General features: G+C 35.6%; 1 protein-coding gene across 5 annotated transcripts in view; it reads left to right on the top strand.

Annotated features, from left to right (window-relative positions):
• Positions 1–20,100, top strand: part of OSBPL8 (oxysterol binding protein like 8) — a 191,162-nt gene that overhangs the window by 143,288 nt on the left and 27,774 nt on the right. For all 5 annotated transcript variants that reach the window (XM_027107075.1, XM_027107074.1, XM_027107076.1 and 2 more), the window contains 7 exons: positions 599–683; positions 2,287–2,458; positions 5,780–6,017; positions 6,629–6,813; positions 10,089–10,170; positions 10,466–10,564; positions 12,021–12,117. In XM_027107075.1, coding sequence (XP_026962876.1) covers positions 599–683; positions 2,287–2,458; positions 5,780–6,017; positions 6,629–6,813; positions 10,089–10,170; positions 10,466–10,564; positions 12,021–12,117 — 958 coding nt within the window. The remainder of the gene's footprint in view (positions 1–598; positions 684–2,286; positions 2,459–5,779; positions 6,018–6,628; positions 6,814–10,088; positions 10,171–10,465; positions 10,565–12,020; positions 12,118–20,100) is intronic.

The following is a 20,100-nucleotide window of genomic DNA, read 5'->3' as shown; positions in this document are numbered from 1 at the left end:
GACCATAAATTATAAAGCCATTTGAAAATACCCAAGGGATATTATAGAATTTGTTAAAATCGTATTGATTTGTTTCTACTTTTTTCACTTTAAATGTCCATCTTTACCTCCTAATGTTTATGCTTCTTAAAATCCATTTTATTCTTTGATCTGACAACTTAAAAAATTATTTTTCCCTGGACCTAGTAAAAATTCATTTCTCTTTTTCTTATAAGTTTCCAGCTGTTTCTTTAGGCTTCCAGAAATTTAGTATTTCTCATCTAATAGTTTCTGTAGTATGGAAATTCTCTGTTAAATTAAAATTTGGTCTCATATGGGAAATTTTAGGTTTCTCTTTAATATGTGAACAATATGCAGAGATAATGCTTAATGTTAACTATAAGTTCAGTTTTCTGGTAAGGAGGTAAATTTTGTGGAAGAGGAAAACTTTCCTCAGTACTTAACATTTGCTTTCTTAAGAAGCATGAAATTAAAGCTTGTTTGTTTTTAAAAATTATAATCCATGCCTCACTTAGATTATTACAGATAATTATGAATAATATAAAGTTGAGATCTCATAATACTGTACACCATTTATTTTGTTTATTCTGCTTTTAAGGGTCCAAAAGGTGAAGCAGTTGGATCCATAACTCAGCCCTTACCTAGCAGTTATTTGATCATCCGAGCTACTTCAGAGTCAGATGGTAAATACAAATGATGGATTGGATTTTGGTCCTTATTTTTAAGAGTCACTTAAAAATATACTATATACTTTTATAGATCTATACTTTTATAGATCGCTGCATTTTCCTTTGGGAAATCTGCATTTAGTATGGAATTTGCAGCAGACGTATTATAATCATAAATTGCCTAGAACACTAAATATATCATCAACTTGGTTGACAAATGGGGAAATCTAATAGGAAGGAAGCATTATATAATTGAGTGATAAACTAGCAGCCTGGAGTTTTCTTCTTCATCCTTTATTGACATATTAACACCTTTTTGACTTGATTAGCATTCTCTGTGGTAACTCATTAAGATTTGTCATTTTAGAAGTACATTTAATACTATTTATATTTTATCGTTAAATATTAACATGACACTGTATACACTATTTTGCTTTTTTGCATAAGACGTTCAAACACAAACTTCTATTCTGTACTTTATTACTTAATATTTAATTCCTGAAACAAATATAGGGAGGGTATAATTTGTATGAAAGCAAGGTAACTTTAAAACTTTAATAATTGATAATGGATTTTTTCTTCACTTTTATGTTTTATAGTGTAGACTAGCTTAGCCTAGGGAATCATGTAACCTAAACTTTACTTTCACTAGATGATTGTTTTTTAAATTAAAATATCATAGGCATGAGCTTTCATTATGAAAACGATTTATGTGGCTGATATTGCCACCATATCTTGAAACAAATGTATATGACTTTTAAGAGCAATTAACATTTTTTTTCTACTAGTACTGTTCTAAATTTTAATTTAAAAAAAATAAAGTTATTGGGGGGAGGGATAAATTGGGAGTTTGGGGATTGACATATACACACTATTATATTTACAATAGATACCAACAAGGACTTACTGCTGAGCGCTGTTGAGCACTGGGAACTCTGCTCAATATTCTGTAATAACCTAAATGGGAAAAAAAATTTCAGAAAGAATAGATATATGTATATGTATAACTGGATCACTTTGCTGTGCACCTGAAACACAACATTGTAAATCAACTATAGTCGAATATAAACAAAAATTAAAATACATAGAGTCAACCACACACACACAAAATTAAGTTATTAATGTTTCTACTAACTAATATGGCAGTTAATAACAGTATTAGACAGGCATTTTTCTGACTTAAAATTTTGGTGCTAAACCTGGGATAGATGTCCTGTCAACAACAAAATATTATTTTAGATAGTTTGTTTATAGTAGAAACATAATCCCTTAGGTATATTTCATGTACCTTTTTGGTACCTTCAGTTATTCTACATGTTAATGTTTGAAGCTTTTAAAAATAAAGTACATTTATTTTAGATTAGATGTATTTTCTAATGTATGTTAGTGCTATTTATTTACCAGTGGTTTCTAGATATTTAGAATGTAAAAAGCACTTATTAAACTGAAAAATTGCATTAAGACATCCTGGCAGGATTTTATATTCTAATTAATTTTTACAGTGCATGTTTCTGAGAGAAATAATAGTATGTTTAAAAGTTAACAGTGTTAAATTAAGATGGATGCTAGTTTTTCTAGTTTCTTGAATTATACTATTTATGAATCTGTCTTTTTCTAGGAAGGTGCTGGATGGATGCTTTGGAGTTGGCTTTGAAATGTTCTAGTCTTCTTAAACGTACAATGATCAGGGAAGGAAAGGAACATGACCTGAGCATCTCATCAGAGAGCACACATGTGACTTTGTATGGCTTATTACGTGCTAACAGTCTCCACAGTGGTGATAACTTCCAGTAAGTAGATATTGCCACTAATTTGGTGATTATTTTCGAGACTGTGTTATTCACTAGGTTAGTTGGCAGGCCTAGAATTTTTGTATTGTATCTAGGATTGAAACTTAGCTGTCTTGAAACCCCTATGGCCTGGTTTAAAATTTGTTGAGTTGCTCTGGTGAGGTGTAGACAGTTATTTCCTTGATTCCAGCTAATATGAATTACTTGTTCTTTCCTAAATACAACCATGCTAACTACCTTGTCTTTGTGCCTGGTGTTCCGTCAATTAAGAATGACGTCTAGTCCTCCTTGCTCTTTTCTTCCGTCATACTCCTGTGTTTTCTTCAAGGCCAATCTCAATCTCAAATATTATATCATATGCGAAGCCTTTCTTTGCCTCATAAAAATGAGATGTAATCCGTCCTTCTACTGTTGTTCTATTAGCACTTTTTTGTTTTTTCTATAATGGACTTGACTTATTCTACCTGGTATTTGTGGAATTCTCCTATTATATTGTGTTTCAAATTGGAACTGTATCCTATTTGTGGTTTTTTTTTCCCCTGAAGCATTCATTGTAGTTAATACTAAAAAAAATTTTCTTCAAGGAAACGAAGGTTGAGGTTCAGATCTCTTCTGTTGCTTTGCAGGAAAAATAGACTTCCGCTTTTCCTGCCTGGCCCCAGCCCTCAGCTTTTCCTCCCTGGCCCCAGCCCTCAGCTTCTCTGCAGCCACTTATTTCTGTCAGCATTGACGTTACCCTCCTCAAAGTTAGACTGCTTCTCTCCTCGCTTCCCTGTAAGCGGAGCTGAACTTTTTTTTTTTTTTTTTCCTATCCTTTTGTTTGACTCTTTCTCTTTACTCTCTTTTAAAACCGCCAAAAATAAATAAATAAAACCACCATTACCTTATCTTTTACATCCTTTCTTTGCAGATCTATAATCTGGAGCTTTGTTTTATCCTAGTGTAGGAGTCTGATAGGATGAGGGGGAGGGAGGTGCACCTGATATAGGAATGGGTTTTTGTTGGGGCCTTTTCCCCTGGTATTATAGAATCCAGGTAATCCTTAAATGCTCTTATTTGGGGATCTTAAAATTCATCTGCTTCACATATTTATTCATTAAAAAATTTTGAGTCTCTTTTCTGTGTAAGATACCATACACTTTTCTTTGTAATTCACCACATTGTGAATAGGAAAATGAATCAGATATGATCCTAAATTTGAATCCAGTATAACAGTTTACTAGCTATGTAATCCTAGAGAGATGTTTTGTTTTGTTTTGCTTGAAAGCGATAAAATGCCAAGCAACTATAAATAGTAGGAAGAAAAGAATGACATAAACAACCAAAGGAGAGATGTCTTAGGGTAATATAGGATTAGGAGAATTTAGAGGGTGAAAACATAATATCCAGCTAGGGAATCAGGGAGAGGATCAATATAACAGATTTTACCATTAAGTAGAATCAACATATGAACACGTTCATTTGGATACATGACAGAAAATGAGCTAGGAACTGATGTTGCAGAGATGAGGAAGGATGGGAGCCTACCTTCGAGACTTAGAGTCTCCTTGGATGTAAGAGACAGGAAACGGGTAAAGTTAAAAAAAGATTACCAAGTTTTAAGCCTGAGTAACTGGGAAGATGACAAAAAATTTTTAAAAGGACCATATTTGGGAGATAATGTATTAAATATTGGATATGTTGAGGATGCAGTGGTCCCAGTATATATAGATGTGGTCAACCAAGCGTTTAAAAACATGAATCTGAAGCTTATTCTTGCATGCATGGGAAATCATCAAACAGAAATCATCAAATAGAAATGATGAAGTCTTGAAACTGGACAGGTTGCCAAAGGGGAGAGAGGATAAAACAAAATAAAAGAGAAAATAAAAAACAGATTGTGAGGGATTAAGGAGAGACTAGATGGTAAGAAAGCAAAGACAGCAATATATGATTGTAAAGGAGAAAAAAGAAAATAAGTATTCTAAAAAATGAATTTCTGTTAGAAGTTGTCTGATTAAAATCCAAACATAAGAAGATTTTGGAAAAATAGAGACTAAAAGAGAATCAAATAGGACTACTCTGTTAAACTTATCTCAGCATTGTTAAAATGTCAATTATTATATATAACGGCACCATGTATTCTTTTGTAAAGTACTTTACAAATTTTTTATACCAAACGAAACCCACAGATACTTTCTTAAATGAGAAATTTCTTAAAAAATGTTTGATTCTGGAAGTGATTTTTTAAAAAAAATTGTTTCCTTTTTGTGCAGAATAGTAACCCTAGTCTTGTAAGTAAGAATAAGGTTGGGTATGGCAGCTTAACAATTTTAGGCCATAGGTTCATTTCCTTAAGCTGAAATTTCCATTTCCAGTTCTCCATAGAGTTTTTTTTCAAGGTTAAGCCTATCCAGTTGTTTTTTTTTCTTTCTTTTGGCTCCGTTGGGTCTTCATTGCTGTGCGTGGGCCTTCTCTGGTTGCGGTGAGCGGGGGCTACTCTTCGTTGTGGTGCGCAGGCTTCTCATTTTGGTGGCCTCTCGTTGCGGAGCACAGGCTCTAGGTGCGCAGTCTTCAGTAGTTGCGGAGCGCAGGCTCTAGGGTGAAGGCTCAGTAGTTGTGGCACAGGGGCTCAGTAGTTGTGGCTCACGGGCTCTAGAATGCAGGCTCAGTAGTTGTGGCTTCATTGCATGAAGCATAGGCTTCATTGCTCTGCGGCATGTGGGATCTTCCCGAACCAGGGATCAAACCCATGTCTCCTGCATTGACAGGCAGATTCCTAACCACTGTGCCACCAAGGAAGTCCTCAGTCCAGTATTAAATCGATATAATTACCTTATACATTTCTCCTTTTATTTTTGGACTTATTATGAGTGACTTTGGAGACCTTTACAGGTAGAAAGTCATAATTCATTTGCGTTCACCTGAGAATCTAGTGGTCTCGTCTTGAAGTTTTTCTTTAGACCAGAAGTGATAGGTTGATTCAAGTGATGATGTTTGTAAAACTAAGAAAAAAATCTAGCAAGGAATAGTGTAAAATTTTGCTTTTGGAAAATTTTAGACCTAAAGGATAGAGAAGCAAAGAGCTCAGAGTGTCATCTTTTAGCATTTTCCAGGTTTTAATTTAATTTCTCTGTGCCTCCATTTTTTAATCTGTGAAGTGAGAGTAATAATTTTACTTTTAGGGCTATTTTATGATTAGATGAGTTAAACTATATAAAACACTTAGAATGGTACCCTTCACATAGTAAATTCTCAGTAAGTGTTACATATCCTTCTTATTTATAAATTAAATATTCTTAACCTCCTTTATCCTTCCTCCTAATAATTCTTTCTCTTAAGGTTAAATGATAGTGAAATTGAACGGCAGCATTTTAAGGACCAAGATATGTATTCTGATAAATCTGATAAAGAAAATGATCAAGAGCATGATGAGTCTGACAATGAGGTGATGGGGAAAAGTGAAGAAAGTGACACAGATACATCAGAAAGGCAAGATGACTCATACATTGAACCTGAGCCTGTTGAGCCTTTAAAGGAGACTACCTACACTGAACAGAGCCATGAAGAACTCGGAGAGGTAACAGTCTGTGATTTTCAGAGATTTTGGTTTTCTAATTCTTGGAAATTTACAGATGAAATTGAAGATATTTGTGTGACCTATTTCTTCTTTTCCTGAAAGAGAATAGTATTTATATAATACCTATTTTATTTTAAAAGTTGCATACATATGAATATATCAAGATTTATAAACAATTACACACATATACTCGCACAAATACCAATATATTCTATTAAATTTAGAGTTTACATCTTCAGGTTTGCTTTTGAAATAAGATACTCCTTGATGTTATTGCCAGGTACAAAGTAAATTGTAGGGAAACATGAATTTATAACTTTCTTGTTATTGCTAATGCATAGAAGTAAACATAGTATAAAATAATAGAGTATAATTTTTTTTGTAATGGATTCTTTGTATATATCATTCACTTTATTTAGTGTCTCTTGCGACTACCCTTTTACTAAATTTTATAGGTGTTGACTTATTACCTAATGGGTTATTTTCACATTTTAAGATTGCTTGGAATAGTCTTAGAGAAGATTCATATTTTCAGTATTAGCTGTCTTATCTACATATTTATGTGTCTGAAATAAATATAGTATTTCAGTATTTTTTGTTAATTGCTAAAGGCAGGTGAGGCTTCTCAAACAGAAACTGTGTCAGAAGAAAACAAAAGCCTTATCTGGACACTACTGAAACAAGTCCGTCCTGGCATGGACCTATCCAGGGTGGTTCTGCCTACATTTATTTTGGAACCCCGTTCTTTCCTGGATAAACTTTCAGATTACTACTATCATGCAGATTTCCTATCTGAGTAAGTAAATTCTCATTTCTTAAAATAAAAGATACTTCATGGTTTTCGAGTATTTTCAGAGTGCTGATTTCAGTGGTGATGCTGTACCAAAATCAGGCTCAAATGAGATGCCACTCTCTCTTCTCCACCACTTCTGTAGTTGACCTTAATAAGGAGCAGGTTTAATACTTCGCTGTAATGTTTCCATTTATGAGGTCAAATGGAGAAATCACAAGCTTGAGGAAGACAGGAATTCTGCCCCTGCCTTGACAGCACTGCCATCACAGGCTCCCTGACCTGTGCATTGACCTAACACGGGGAGAGCTGGTTGGCATTCTTGGTTCTCCCCCACCTAAGTCCTCCTTCAGGTCCCATCCTGGGGCTTCTGCTTTTGTTTGTGCTTATTCTCTCTGCATGCAGTGAGGCATGTGCAGCTTATCACAACTGGAACATCCTACTAACTGCTGGCACATGGCATAAATCCCCACTCTCACCTTTGCTTTTCTTCCTGCCAGCTGATCCTGGGAGTAATTCTGAAGAAGGCAGGCATGAGGGAGGTGGAGGAGGAGCTGCCTACCTCTTTCCCAGCAGTTTCTTGGACAATCATACTTTTCCAGGTTTCACTTGCTGCCCCCATTCCAGCAGCAGTTTCAAGGCGCTGTGTTTTCTAAGATACTAGGTTCTGGCCCTGTGACCTGATTTTTAGATTCTGCATTAATACCTGTATTCAGTTTATTCATTGCATTATTAGTCTATTAGTTGCATTAATGAACATTGCAAAAAAAAGAAAAAAGAAGCTGATTCAAAGGATAATTCGTAAACTGTGGGAGATTTTTGCAAATTAAGTCATAAATGAAGTGTTAAGCTCCCTAAAATAACAAGGGCTCTTTTTATTTTAGTGAATGAAAAGAAATTCTTAGTGAATGAAAAAAAACAAGCTGATTCAAAGGATAATTCGTAAACTGGGGGGGATTTTTGCAAATTAAGTCATAAATGAACTGTTAAGCTCCCTAAAATAAAAAGGGCTCTTTTTATTTTAGTGAATGAAAAGAAATTCTATGAAAAGAAATTCTTAGTGAATGAAAATGATCAATAACCTAATAGAAAAAGAAGTGGAGGAAATGACCAAGCAGTTTAAAAATGAAGTAATAAAAATAGTCCTTAAGGGCTTCCCTGGTGGCGCAGTGGTTGAGAGTACGCCTGCCAATGCAGGGGACACAGGTTCGTGCCCCGGTCTGGGAAGATCCCACATGCCGCGGAGCAGCTGGGCCTGTGAGCCATGGCCGCTGAGCCTGCGCGTCCGGAGCCTGTGCTCCGCAACGGGAGAGGCCACAGCAGTGAGAGGCCCGCGTACAGCAAAAAAAAAAAAAAAAAAATAGTCCTTAAACATGTAAACTTCACTTAAAATAAGAAAAGTGCAAATTCAAACCATAATAAGATCTATTTTCCATCCATCACTTTGACCAAAAATCTAGATGCTTTTATACCCCAGTTCTGCTTCCTTTTATCTATCTAGAAATGTATTTCCCTCAGAATATGAGGCAGGTTCCTATGAATCACCGTAAGATCTTGAGAGATGACCATTTTCCCAAATTAAAAGGTTGCACTTCTGGCAACACACACTGTTGCCAAGGTTGTGTGGCACTCATAGACTGCTGTTGGGTCATACAAACTAGCACAGTGCATTAGAAAGGCATCTGGCAGTATCTACCAAAATTATAAATGTATTCAATCCTTTGATCCAGTAATCCTGCTTCTGGGAATATCTCCTACAGATACAACTCCACATGTACAAAATGACATATATACAAAATTGTTGCAGCAGGGTTTGGAACAGCAAAAGGTTAGATAACTCAAGTGTCCAGCCACAGTTGACTGGTTAAGTAATGTATGGTACATCCACACTAAGGAAGAACTCTATAAACTGATTTGGAGGGATCTTCAGGAGTGTGTGTGTATGTGTGTGTGTGTGTGTGTGTGTGTAAAAAGCAAGATACAGAAGAATGCATTTAGTTTGTTCCCCTTTTTTTTTAAGAGAAAGACTACATATTTGGGACTTCCCTGGTGGCACAGTGGTTAAGAATCCTCCTGCCAGTGCAGAGGATACGGGTTCGATCCCTGGTCCAGGAAGATCCCACATGCCGCAGAGCGACTAAGCCTGTGAGCCACAACTACTGAGCCTGCGCTCGAGAGCCCACGAGCCACAACTCCTGAGCCCCCATGCTGCAGCTACTGAAGTCCGTGTGCTTAAAGCCCGTGCTCCGCAACAAGAGAAGCCATCACACTGAGAAGCCCACGCACCACAATGAAGACCCAACACAGCCAAAGAAAAAAAAGACTACATATTTATATTTGCTTCTTTATACTTCAAGAAAACTATATGAAAAGAAGCAACTAGGGACTTCCCTGGCAGTCCAGTGGTTAATACTCTGTGCTTCCACTGCAGGGGGCGCGGGTTAGATCCCTGGTTGATCCCTGGTCAGGGCGCTAAGATCCCATATGCCACGTGGTGCGGCCAAAAAAAAAAAAGAAGCAGCTAAAAAAAAAGGTTGCCTATGGGAGGTTAAGTAGGAAGAGTATGGAGAGATGGGGCAATAGCAAGACTGTGTACTTCTTTATATTGCTTTGAGTTTTGAACTGTGCATTCTACATACATGTAAAGCTGTAAATAAATTGTGTAGTAAGAGAATTTAAACCAAGAAAAGAAGAGAGCAATCAGAGGGATATTAACTCCCGAAAAGTTCAGTATTTTCAACTTGGCACAGTTGTCGGCGAGCCTAGGCCTAGCCTCTTCCATCTCACACTTCATCTTCAAAAATCACCACATTGGACCTTCAGACATGCTTGAAGGGAGTAATATAAATAAATTGCCATATATACATATATATATACAAACTCAGAATTCACCTGAAAAACACAATCAGTGTTTTGCAATGTTCATAGAATTAGCAGAAGGGCAAGGGGACAGGTGAGTCATAGCTTTTGAAAATGCCTGTTTTAAAATGAAAATTATTCTTTGATTATCTGTTATATTTGTACAGTTAGTTCACTCTGGAAAATCAGTTGGTAGCACATAGGGGAGGTTGAAGACTAAAGATGGGGTTAAAAATGGGCAGAAAAGTAACCAGATTATGAAAAGTGATTCTTGCAAACTGATTTATATGGTTGTTTTTGCCATCTGTTTTGAAAATGAATTATGCTTTCCAGTCATATCTCATATTCAATTGTTGATTAATATGAGGGAGAATTTGTGATATGTTCTGTAAAATTTTTGCATATATCATTTTATTTTTTAGGGCTGCTCTTGAAGAAAATCCTTATTTCCGTTTGAAGAAAGTAGTAAAATGGTATTTGTCAGGATTCTATAAAAAGCCAAAGGTAATGTTTGTTTTACTTTCTATAGCCTTATATGTGTTCTTTATTCTTTATGTTATCTTTAGATTATTTATTAATAATTGCATTGCAGGGCCTCTTTCAGTTAGCAGAATTGCAAAATACTTGGTTATTTAGACCTGTATTATGATTGAAGTCATTTAATTTTATTTCATGTTACTACTGGGAAATTTTATAAGGATAGTTCCCAGATGATACAGTTAAGCCTATCTTGACTGGTTTAAGTTAGTACTTTGAATCTTCCATATTTATAATTTGAAACTTGTATGTTTTTTACTAGGGACTGAAGAAACCTTATAATCCTATACTTGGTGAGACTTTCCGTTGTTTGTGGATTCATCCCAGAACAAACAGCAAAACTTTTTATATTGCTGAACAGGTATTAGAAATCCATGTTATAGAAATAAAACTGATTTGGAAGTTATTCAGATTTTTTTATAGAAAATGTTAACTCAGTAAACTCACTGTTGATTATAACCTTTCTTACTAGCGAACATTTGGTAAGATTTTAACCTCTTGGTACTGACTACTAAATACCATACTCTTAAGCTACATACTCTCTTACAGTCATGGAATCCTACGATAAAAAATAAATCTTTATTTTTATTGCTCTGCCCCCCCTCCTTTTTTTGGACCAAATACTTCAGTGGTTCCCCAGTTCCTAAATCAAATTTACACCCATTTCTCTGACATTCAGGGTCCTCCATATCTTTCTAAATTTATCTCAAATTACATGCCTTTTTAAGCCCTCCACAGATTCACAATTAGGTAATCTGATATTGCACTTTTTGCCTCATTATTTTTAAATTTAATTCTCCCACCCTATTATATCTTCCCAGCTATTCTTCATCTAAACAAATCCTGACCTGCTTACCTTTCATATACAGAATGTAAGGAGGATGAGAAGACTATGTGTTATTTGAAAAACCTTCCTCTTCCCAAGAGATTTTGATATACTCCTCAGATTGAAACCACTTATCTGTATTAATTTTTTTTAATTAATGATTATACTGTCTTGTATTTTAGTTCACTATAATTCTTCACTAAGTTGAGAAGCTTGAGAAGCATTTGATTTTAGTTTTGTCTCATTTCAAAAAACATGATGTATACATTTTGCAATATTAATTATTAAAATATTTGTTAAAGCTTTTGTTAGTTTCCTACGGTCTATTCAGTAATCTACATGAAGAATAGCCACTGTATTAGTTATTCATTGCTGTATAACAAATTCAAAACTTAATGGCTTAAGACAAAAAACATTTATTATCTCATGCAGTGATGTTCAGGAATCTGAGAACTGTTTAGCTGGGTGGTCTGGCTCGGGATCTCTCCTGAGGTTGAGGTCAAGATATCAGCCAGCTTTGCAATCATCTGAAGGCTTACCTGGGCTGGAGGATTCTGCTTCCAAGCTCATCACATGGCTTTTGACAAGAGTACTCAGTTCCTTGTCACATGGGCCTCTCCATAGAGTTGTTCATAACATGGAAGCTGGCCTTTCAGAGCTAATGATCTTCAAGAGAGAGACACACACACACCAAGGTACATGCTGCATTATAACCTAATTTCAGAAGTGATATACTATTACTTCCACACAAACTAACTTTGGTACAGTGTAAGAGAAGCTCACCTTAATGGTGTGAATACCAGGAGGTGGGTTTCCTTCAGATACATCTTGGAGATTGGTTACTATAATCATCAATATTTAATTTTACTACTTACCAAATGTTTCTTTTAATTCATTATTAGAGTATGCTTTTAAGACTTGAACTTTTGATAATATCACAATAATATGCTTATATTATTATATTTTAATGTATTTTTCCTGTATTCAATAGGTGTCCCATCATCCACCAATATCTGCCTTTTATGTTAGTAACCGAAAAGATGGATTTTGCCTTAGTGGTAGTATCCTGGCTAAGTCCAAGTTCTATGGTGAGTTTACCCATGTCTCAATCTATATGCTTTTCTGGAAGGTAGTATTTCCTGGTGAGCTTTTATACAGACAATGTCTTGGGCTGTTTTCAGCCAGGAATTTATATGTCATTTTACCATTTTTACTCGGGTAATGACCTTTCTTTTTCTGTTGTTTTTCTTTGCTCATTCATAAATAGAGATATGACTCATGTTATTTAAGTGTTCATCACGTACGTGTAAATTTACCACAAGTACCACTTATCAAAAGACAGAATAATGATTGCCCACTACAGCTAACCATTTTAGGCCATAATGTTTTGTTTTGTTTTAGTCTTTGAAAAGAGGAGAAAGCATCCAAATACAGTTAGAATACTTAGTCCAGGGTCAGTCAGTAATGATATTTAACCTTGGATCAAGTAACATACTAACAAAAACTTTTTTAAGTACAAGGGAAAATAAATATGTACAGTAGGAAACCTTAATCTAAAACCTGTGACAATTCAAACAAACAAATCATCCCTTGATGCTTGCTTTGTTTGGGTTTTGGGTTTGATTTTTTTGCCTAGTTTTATATTTTGCTTGTTTCAGAGGGTGATCATTTTCTTCTGAAGGTTACGTATATTTGGGTTATTCCCTCCCCACTGAACCCTCCATCCCTCCATGCCCCTACCCTGACTATAGTTTAAATGACTGTAATGAATATGTGTTCTACCCTTGTAGAATTTTTATTGAATACCAGGTACATAGCTCACTTTCTGCAATTACTTCAGCAGCTGGCCTTCTTTTTTCTATGTTATAGTACATACAGTTGTGTATATCAGAACTATCTGTTCCTTTATAATTTGAAAGAATTTACTAAATTCAAACTTTGTAGGGACAATTTTTTGGTAACTTCCTCACTTCTTCTTTGGTTATTGACTTGCCCATATAGAAACTTCTTGCTAGGAGAGTTTGATAGTTTATATTGTTTTAGGAATTAGTTCATTTTCTTGAATCTAAATTAAGTTAAATTTAATGACATCTGGGTAGAGTATATTCCTCTTAACAAGTAGTCTCTTGACATTTTTTTTTTTTTTGCGGTACGCGGGGCTCTCACCGCTGTGGCCTCTCCCGCTGCGGAGCACAGGCTCCGGACGCGCAGCCTCAGCGGCCACGGCCCACGGGCCCAGCCACTCCGCGGCACGTGGGATCCTTCCGGACCGGGGCACGAACCCGCGTCCCCTGCATCGGCAGGCGGACTCTCAACCACTGCGCCACCAGGGAAGCCCTCTCTTGACATTTTGATGTACTAAATTATCAGTTTTTCCTTTGCTGGTTTTTGCTTTTGGTGTCACAATTAGAAAACCCTTTCTCTCTTCAGCTTATATAATAATTCGCTCACATGTTCTCATATTTTTATGCTTTCACTGCTCTTTAGTTTGCCTGAAATTTATTTCTTTGTATATAGTGTGTATGAAGTGAAGCAAGAGCATAACTTTCTCTTCCCAAAAGCCAATAAATTTTCTCAGTATTTGGTTTATTTATCACTGTTTTTTAATGCCATTATTTTCTATTTCAAGGGCTATCTTCTTGGATCTATGGATCTGTTTTTTCTTGTACCACTAGTCTTTGCCCTAAGAACCATTCATTTTTAAATGGCTTTCTGATATTCTGCAGAGCAGATAAAATATAGGTACTTAGTCACTTTGCTATGGGTTGAATAATTTATCATCATTTGGGAGAACTGCTCTTGTTTTTCAAACGGTATGCATAAACCATCAATTTCATAATCAGAGTATCAGTTAAAATTTTGGAGTCCTGAATCCCAATCTTGACTTACCAAATCAAAATCACTGGGCTCAAGTATATTCTTTTTTAATATAAATTTATTTATATTATTTTATTTTTGGTTGCATTGGGTCTTTGTTGCTGTACGCGGGGCTTTTCTCTAGTTTGGCGAGCGGGGGCTACTCTTTGTTGTGACGCGTGGGCTTCTCACTGTGGTGGCCTCTCTTGTTGCATAGCACGGACTCTGGGCACACGGGCTTCAGTAGTTGCAGCACACGGGCTCAGTAGTTATGGCTCGTGGGCTCCAGAGCGCAGGCTCCGTAGTTGTGGTGCATGGGCTTAGTTGCTCTGCGGTATGTGGGATCTTCCCAGACCAGGGCTCGAACCCCTGTCCCCTGTATTGGCAGGCAGATTCTTAACCACTGTGCCACCAGGGAAACCCAAGAATATACATTTTTACAATCTCCTCAGGTAATTCTAATGTGCAGTAAAATCTGAAATGGCTTATGATATAATGTTAAGTGAAAAGCAGAGTACATATATGCTCTGAGTCAACTCTGCTTTAAAACATGTATACATTCATATATAGGAAAAAAAGATGCAAGGAATTATATCAAGATTTCATGATTAACCTGAATGATGGAATTATGGGTAATTATCGTTGGATTTTTCAACTTTCCCACAAAGAGCAAGTATTTCCTTTAAAATAAGAGAACATTCAGTTATTTTAAGATATAGTATGGTTATGAATACTATATAATAAGAGAGAAATGATTTTAAGAGAGAAATGTGTTAAGAATGTATGTGAACAACAGTGTCTGAATAAGGTTCTACTAGACCAGTCCTTCTCCTCTGGACATCTGGCCCTAATACAGAAAGCAGCTATTAATACGTGAAAACATTCAAGAGAGCAATTGCAGGCCAATTTAGTGGAAAGTCCACAGTCATACAACAGAAATTATACAGAATGAATCCTCGTTTCCGTGACTTTCAGCCTCAGGTCAGGTACAGTTAGCAGGGTAAACTGGTGGAAACATTGCAGCCTTTCTGACCTGGGGAACCAAACACTAAATTTGGAGAAACTGTGGCCACTGGACAGAGAACAGGAACCTGAAAAGTAAAAGAGCCAGAGAGGGGATCCTGAATTCTCTCTGCCTACCTCTCTGGCTAAATCCAGAACAAAACTGCCACCCAAAAAAAAAACCAAAGTTCGTAATTTGAGTCCAATCGAATAATTGCATGCTAAGACAAAAGAACAACTTTCATTGGAGAAAAATAATAGAATTCAGAGTCTCTACAACTCAACATTTATAATGTCCAGAATCGAATACAAAATTACCTAACTTAAAGACCCAGGAAAATGGAACATATTCTCAAAGGAAAAGAAAATCAACTGAGACAAACCCCAGGATATACTGTTGGAAGTAGCACACAAGGATTTTTAAGTGGCTAAAATAAGTGCCCTTAAATAAGTAAAAGAAAATATGGTCACAGTGAATGAAAAAATTGTACAGCTTAGAAGAAAAGTAGAAATAGATATATTTCAAAAATTAAATAGAAATTCTAGAACTGAAAAATTCAGTATTTTAAATTAAAAATTCATAGAGTGAACTTTACAGCAGAGTGGAGATGATAGAGAAGAAAATAAGTGAGCTTGTAAATAGATAAATAGAAATCCAATATGGAAAGCACAGAGAAAAATTATATTAAAAAATGAACAGAGCCTCAGATATCTGTTATATAATATCACGTGGTCTAACAGACGTGTTACTGGAGTCCCAGAAGGGGAGAGAAAATGGAACAGGAAAATAATGAATTGATGATGCTTAACATCACTAATCATTAGAGAAATGCAAATCAAAACTACAATGAGGTATCACCTCACACCAGTCAGAATGGCCTTCATCAAAAAATCTACAAACAATAAATGCTAGAGAGGGTGTGGAGAAAGGGAACCCTCTTGCACTGTTGGTGGGAATGTAAATTGATACAACCACTATGGAGAACAGTATGGTGGTTCCTTAAAAAACTAAAAATAGAACTACCGTACAACCCAGCAATCCCACTATTGGGCATATACCCTGAGAAAACCATAATTCAAAAAGAGTCATGTATCACAATGTTCACTGCAGCTCTATTCACAATAGCCAGTACATGGAAGCAACCTAAGTGTCCATCGACAGATGAATGGATATAGAAGATGTGGCACATATATACAATGGAATATTACTCAACCATAAAAAGAAACGAAACTGAGTTATTTGTAATGAGGTGGATGGACCTAGAGTATGTCATACAGAGTGAAGTAAGTCAGAAAGAGAAAAACAAATACCACATGCTAACACATATATATGGAATCTAAAAAAAAAAAAAAAATTGGTTCTGAAGAAACTAGGGGCAGAACAGGAATAAAGACGCAGATGTAGAGAATGGACTTGAGGACACAGGGAGGGGGAAGGGTAAGCTGGGACGAAGTGAGAGAGTGGCATGGACATATATACACTACCAAACGTAAAATAGATAGCTAGTGGGAAGCAGCCGCATAGCACAGGGAGATCAGCTCGATACTTTTTGACCACCTAGAGGGGTGGGATAGGGAGGGTGGGAAGGAGATGCAACAGGGAGGAGATATGGGGATATATGTATATGTATAGCTGATTCACTTTGTTATAAAGCAGGCACTGACACACCATTGTAAAGCAATTATACTCCAATAACGATGTTAAAAAAAATGAGTTGATGCAAAAGTTTTCCAAATATAACGAAAGGTATAAATTTACACATTCAAGATGCTCAAAGCATACCAAGCAGAATAAACATTAAGATGGCTAAACCAATGCATGCGGGATCTTGGTTCCCCAACCAGGGATCGAGCCCATGCCCCCTGTAGTGGAAGTGCAGTCTTAACCACTGGACCACCAGAGAAGTTCCCAACTCCCACTTCTTTAACTTCGAGTTCTAGAAAACTGGTGGAGTGGGAATCCATCAATGTCCTAGAGAAGGCAATACAGGGAATTTCCTGACAGTCTAGTGGTTAGGGAAAAAAAACAAAAAAGATGGCTAAGCCAAGACACAATGTACTCAAACTATTTAAAGCCAAAGATCAAAGACAAATCTTGAAAACAAAAAGAGAAAAGCAGTATAATACATTCAGGGAAATAATGATTCTGTAATGGCCAACTTCTTATTAGAATCTGTGAAGAACTCAGGGAAATGGAACATCTCTATAGTGTTGAAAGAAAATATTCTTCAAGAATAAAGTCATTTTCAGATAAAATAAAACTAAAAGAATTTGTTGCCAGAAGAGTCATACTACAAGAAAAGCTAAATAAAGTTCTTCAAGCTAAAGGTAAATGATACTAGATAAAAACCCAGATCCTCAGAATGGACAGAAGATTGTAAGAAATGATAAGTATCTAGTAAATCCAAAAGACATTTTTTCTTACTTTTTCTTCTCAATTTGTTTATAATATATATTACTGTTCAAAACAAAGAATGTTAACATTGCCTTGTGAATTTTATAGCATATGCAGATATAACTATAGCATAAAGGCTTAAAGGAGAGTGGACATACAGATTGCAAAGTTTCTACATTTTATAAAAGTGGTTAATTTAATTGTAAGTGGCGTGTGAAATTTTAAAGATAAATATTTGTAATCCCTAAAGCACTGGTCCTCAACTTTGGGGCCCAGGAGACATTTGGCAATAGCCAGAGATATTTTGGTTTTCCAGTTGGTATATCCAGTAGTTTGAGGCCAGGGATGCTGCTAAATATCCTACAATGCACAGGACAACCCACCACAACAAAGAATTATCCAGCCCAAAATAGCAGTAGCGCCACTGTTGAGAAACGCTATTTTAGAGCATGTGCGTGTGCACATGAGCATACACACATCCACACAATAATGACAAGCATAAGTAAAAAGCCAATAAGATTATTGAAATGAAATTCTAAAAAAAAATTCAAATTATTTTTTAAAGTAGCAGGAAAACTTGATCAAGGCATAAAAATCAGAGAGGAACAATAGAAAATACACAGTAACATGGCAGATAAAAAACCCATCGTAATTATATCAGTGTTAATGGTCAAAATAATCCAATTTAAAGACAGATTGTCAGATTGAATAAAACAGCAAGGATAGATCCACTTTAAGTGTAAAGACACAAATAGGTTGAAAGTATATGGATAGAAAAAATTAAAAGCTAAACTATGTGAACATTAAGTTCAAGTATGATTGAGTGGCTATATTAATAAACTTTTAAGACAAAAAGTTTTAAAGAGATAAAAAAGGAGTATTTCATAATGATAAAAGGTTTAGTACGTCAGGAAAGCATAATAATCACAAATGTATATCAAATCATAGAACCTCAAAATACATGAAGCAAAAACAATTAGGGGGAGAAATAGGCAATTCCAAAATCATATTTAGATTAACACTGTCTCCTCAGCAGATGATAAGACAACTAGATGAAATATAAGCAAAGACATATAGACCTGAAAAACACTATCAACACCTTACCTTAATTGATATTTCTAGAACATTACAGGCAACAGTTACAGAATACACATTGTGTTCAAGTACACCTATGGTTTTTCACTGGTATAGATCACATATTTGACCATAAAACAACTCTCCATAAATTTCAAAAGATGGAAATCATACAGAATATGTTCTGCAACCTTTATGAAATAGAATTAGAAATAAATGACAAGATATCGAGGTAAACTCCAAATATTTAGAAATTAAATAACACACTTCTAAATAATTCATGGGCCAAAGAAGAAATCACAAGAGAAATTAGAAAATATTTAAGACTAGATGATATGAAAATACAGCATATCAAAATTTGTAGGATACAGCAAAAGGGGTGATTAGAGAGAGATTTATAACTTTAAATTAGAAAAAAAGAAAGAACCAAATCAGTGATCTAACTTTTTACCCTATGAAGTTAGAAAAAGCTAATCAAATTTCAGGTAGGTAGAAGAAAGGAAATAATAATGAGCAGACATCAGTGTAGAAAGTGGACAGACAATTGAGAAAATCAGGGAACCCAAGAGTTGCTTTTAGACTGATCAAAATAAAGAATACAAATCAGGAATAAAATGAGCAGAATCACTACGGATCCTACAGACACTGAAAAGATGATAAGGAAATATTATGGATAATTTTATGACAATAAATTTGACAGCTTGGATGAAACAGGCAAATCCCTTAAAAAACACAAATTACCAAAACCGACCCAAGAAGAAATGTAAAATTATAATAGCCTTAAATCAGTGGAAGAAATTGAATTAGTAATTTTAAATCTTCCTTCAAAGATATAGTCCAGGGCTTCCCTGGTGGCACAGTGGTTAAGAATCCACCTGCAAATGCAGGGGACACGGGTTCGGGCCCTGGTCTGGGAAGATCCCACATGCCGTGGAGCAACTAAGCCCGTGCACCACAACTACTGAGCCTGTGCTCTAGAGCCCGCGAGCCACAACTACTGAAGCCCGCGCGCCTAGAGCCCGTGCTCTGCAACAAGAGAAGCCACCGCAGTGAGAAGCCAGCGCACTGCAACAAAGGGTAGCCCCCGCTCACTGCAACTAGAGAAAGCCCACACACAACAAAGAAGACCTAATGCAGCCAAAAATAATTAATTTAAAAAAGAATTATAAAAAAGTTATGGTCCAGGCCCAGATATTTTGAATTCTTGTAAATATTTAAGGAAGAAATAATGCCAATTCTGTACAGCTTCTTACAGAAGATAGAAGAGGAGGAAACACTTTTCAGCTATTTTATGAGGCCAGACATTATCCCCAAACCAGACATTATCAGAAAACTGTAGATCAACATCTTTCTTGAATATACCTGCAAAAATCCTTAACAAATTAGTAACAAATCAATATATATATAAACGGTAATACACACACATAATTGGATATCTAAAAATGATATATGTCATGATCAATATATTTAAAAGATAATATATCATGATCAAGTGGGGTTTATCTCACAAATACAAGGTTGGCATATCACCTGAAAAACAATCAGTGTAATTCATATTAATAGAATAAAGGAAAATCATATCATTTTAATAGATTCAGAAAAAGCATTTGACAAAATTCAATATCCATTCATGATAAAAGCTCTCAACAAACTAGGACTAGATTAAAGGTATCTATGAAAAATAAATAGCCAACTTAATACTCTTATGTTGAAAATAGAACAATTTTTACTTAAGGTCAGGTAC

Source organism: Aethalodelphis obliquidens, unplaced genomic scaffold (genome assembly GCF_003676395.1).
Source record: "Aethalodelphis obliquidens isolate GAN/ISIS:26980383/991018 unplaced genomic scaffold, ASM367639v1 scaffold8, whole genome shotgun sequence".
NCBI classification, from domain to species: Eukaryota; Metazoa; Chordata; class Mammalia; order Artiodactyla; family Delphinidae; genus Aethalodelphis; species Aethalodelphis obliquidens.
Note: the sequence above shows the minus strand (reverse complement) of the source record. Positions and strands in the feature narration are given on the sequence as shown.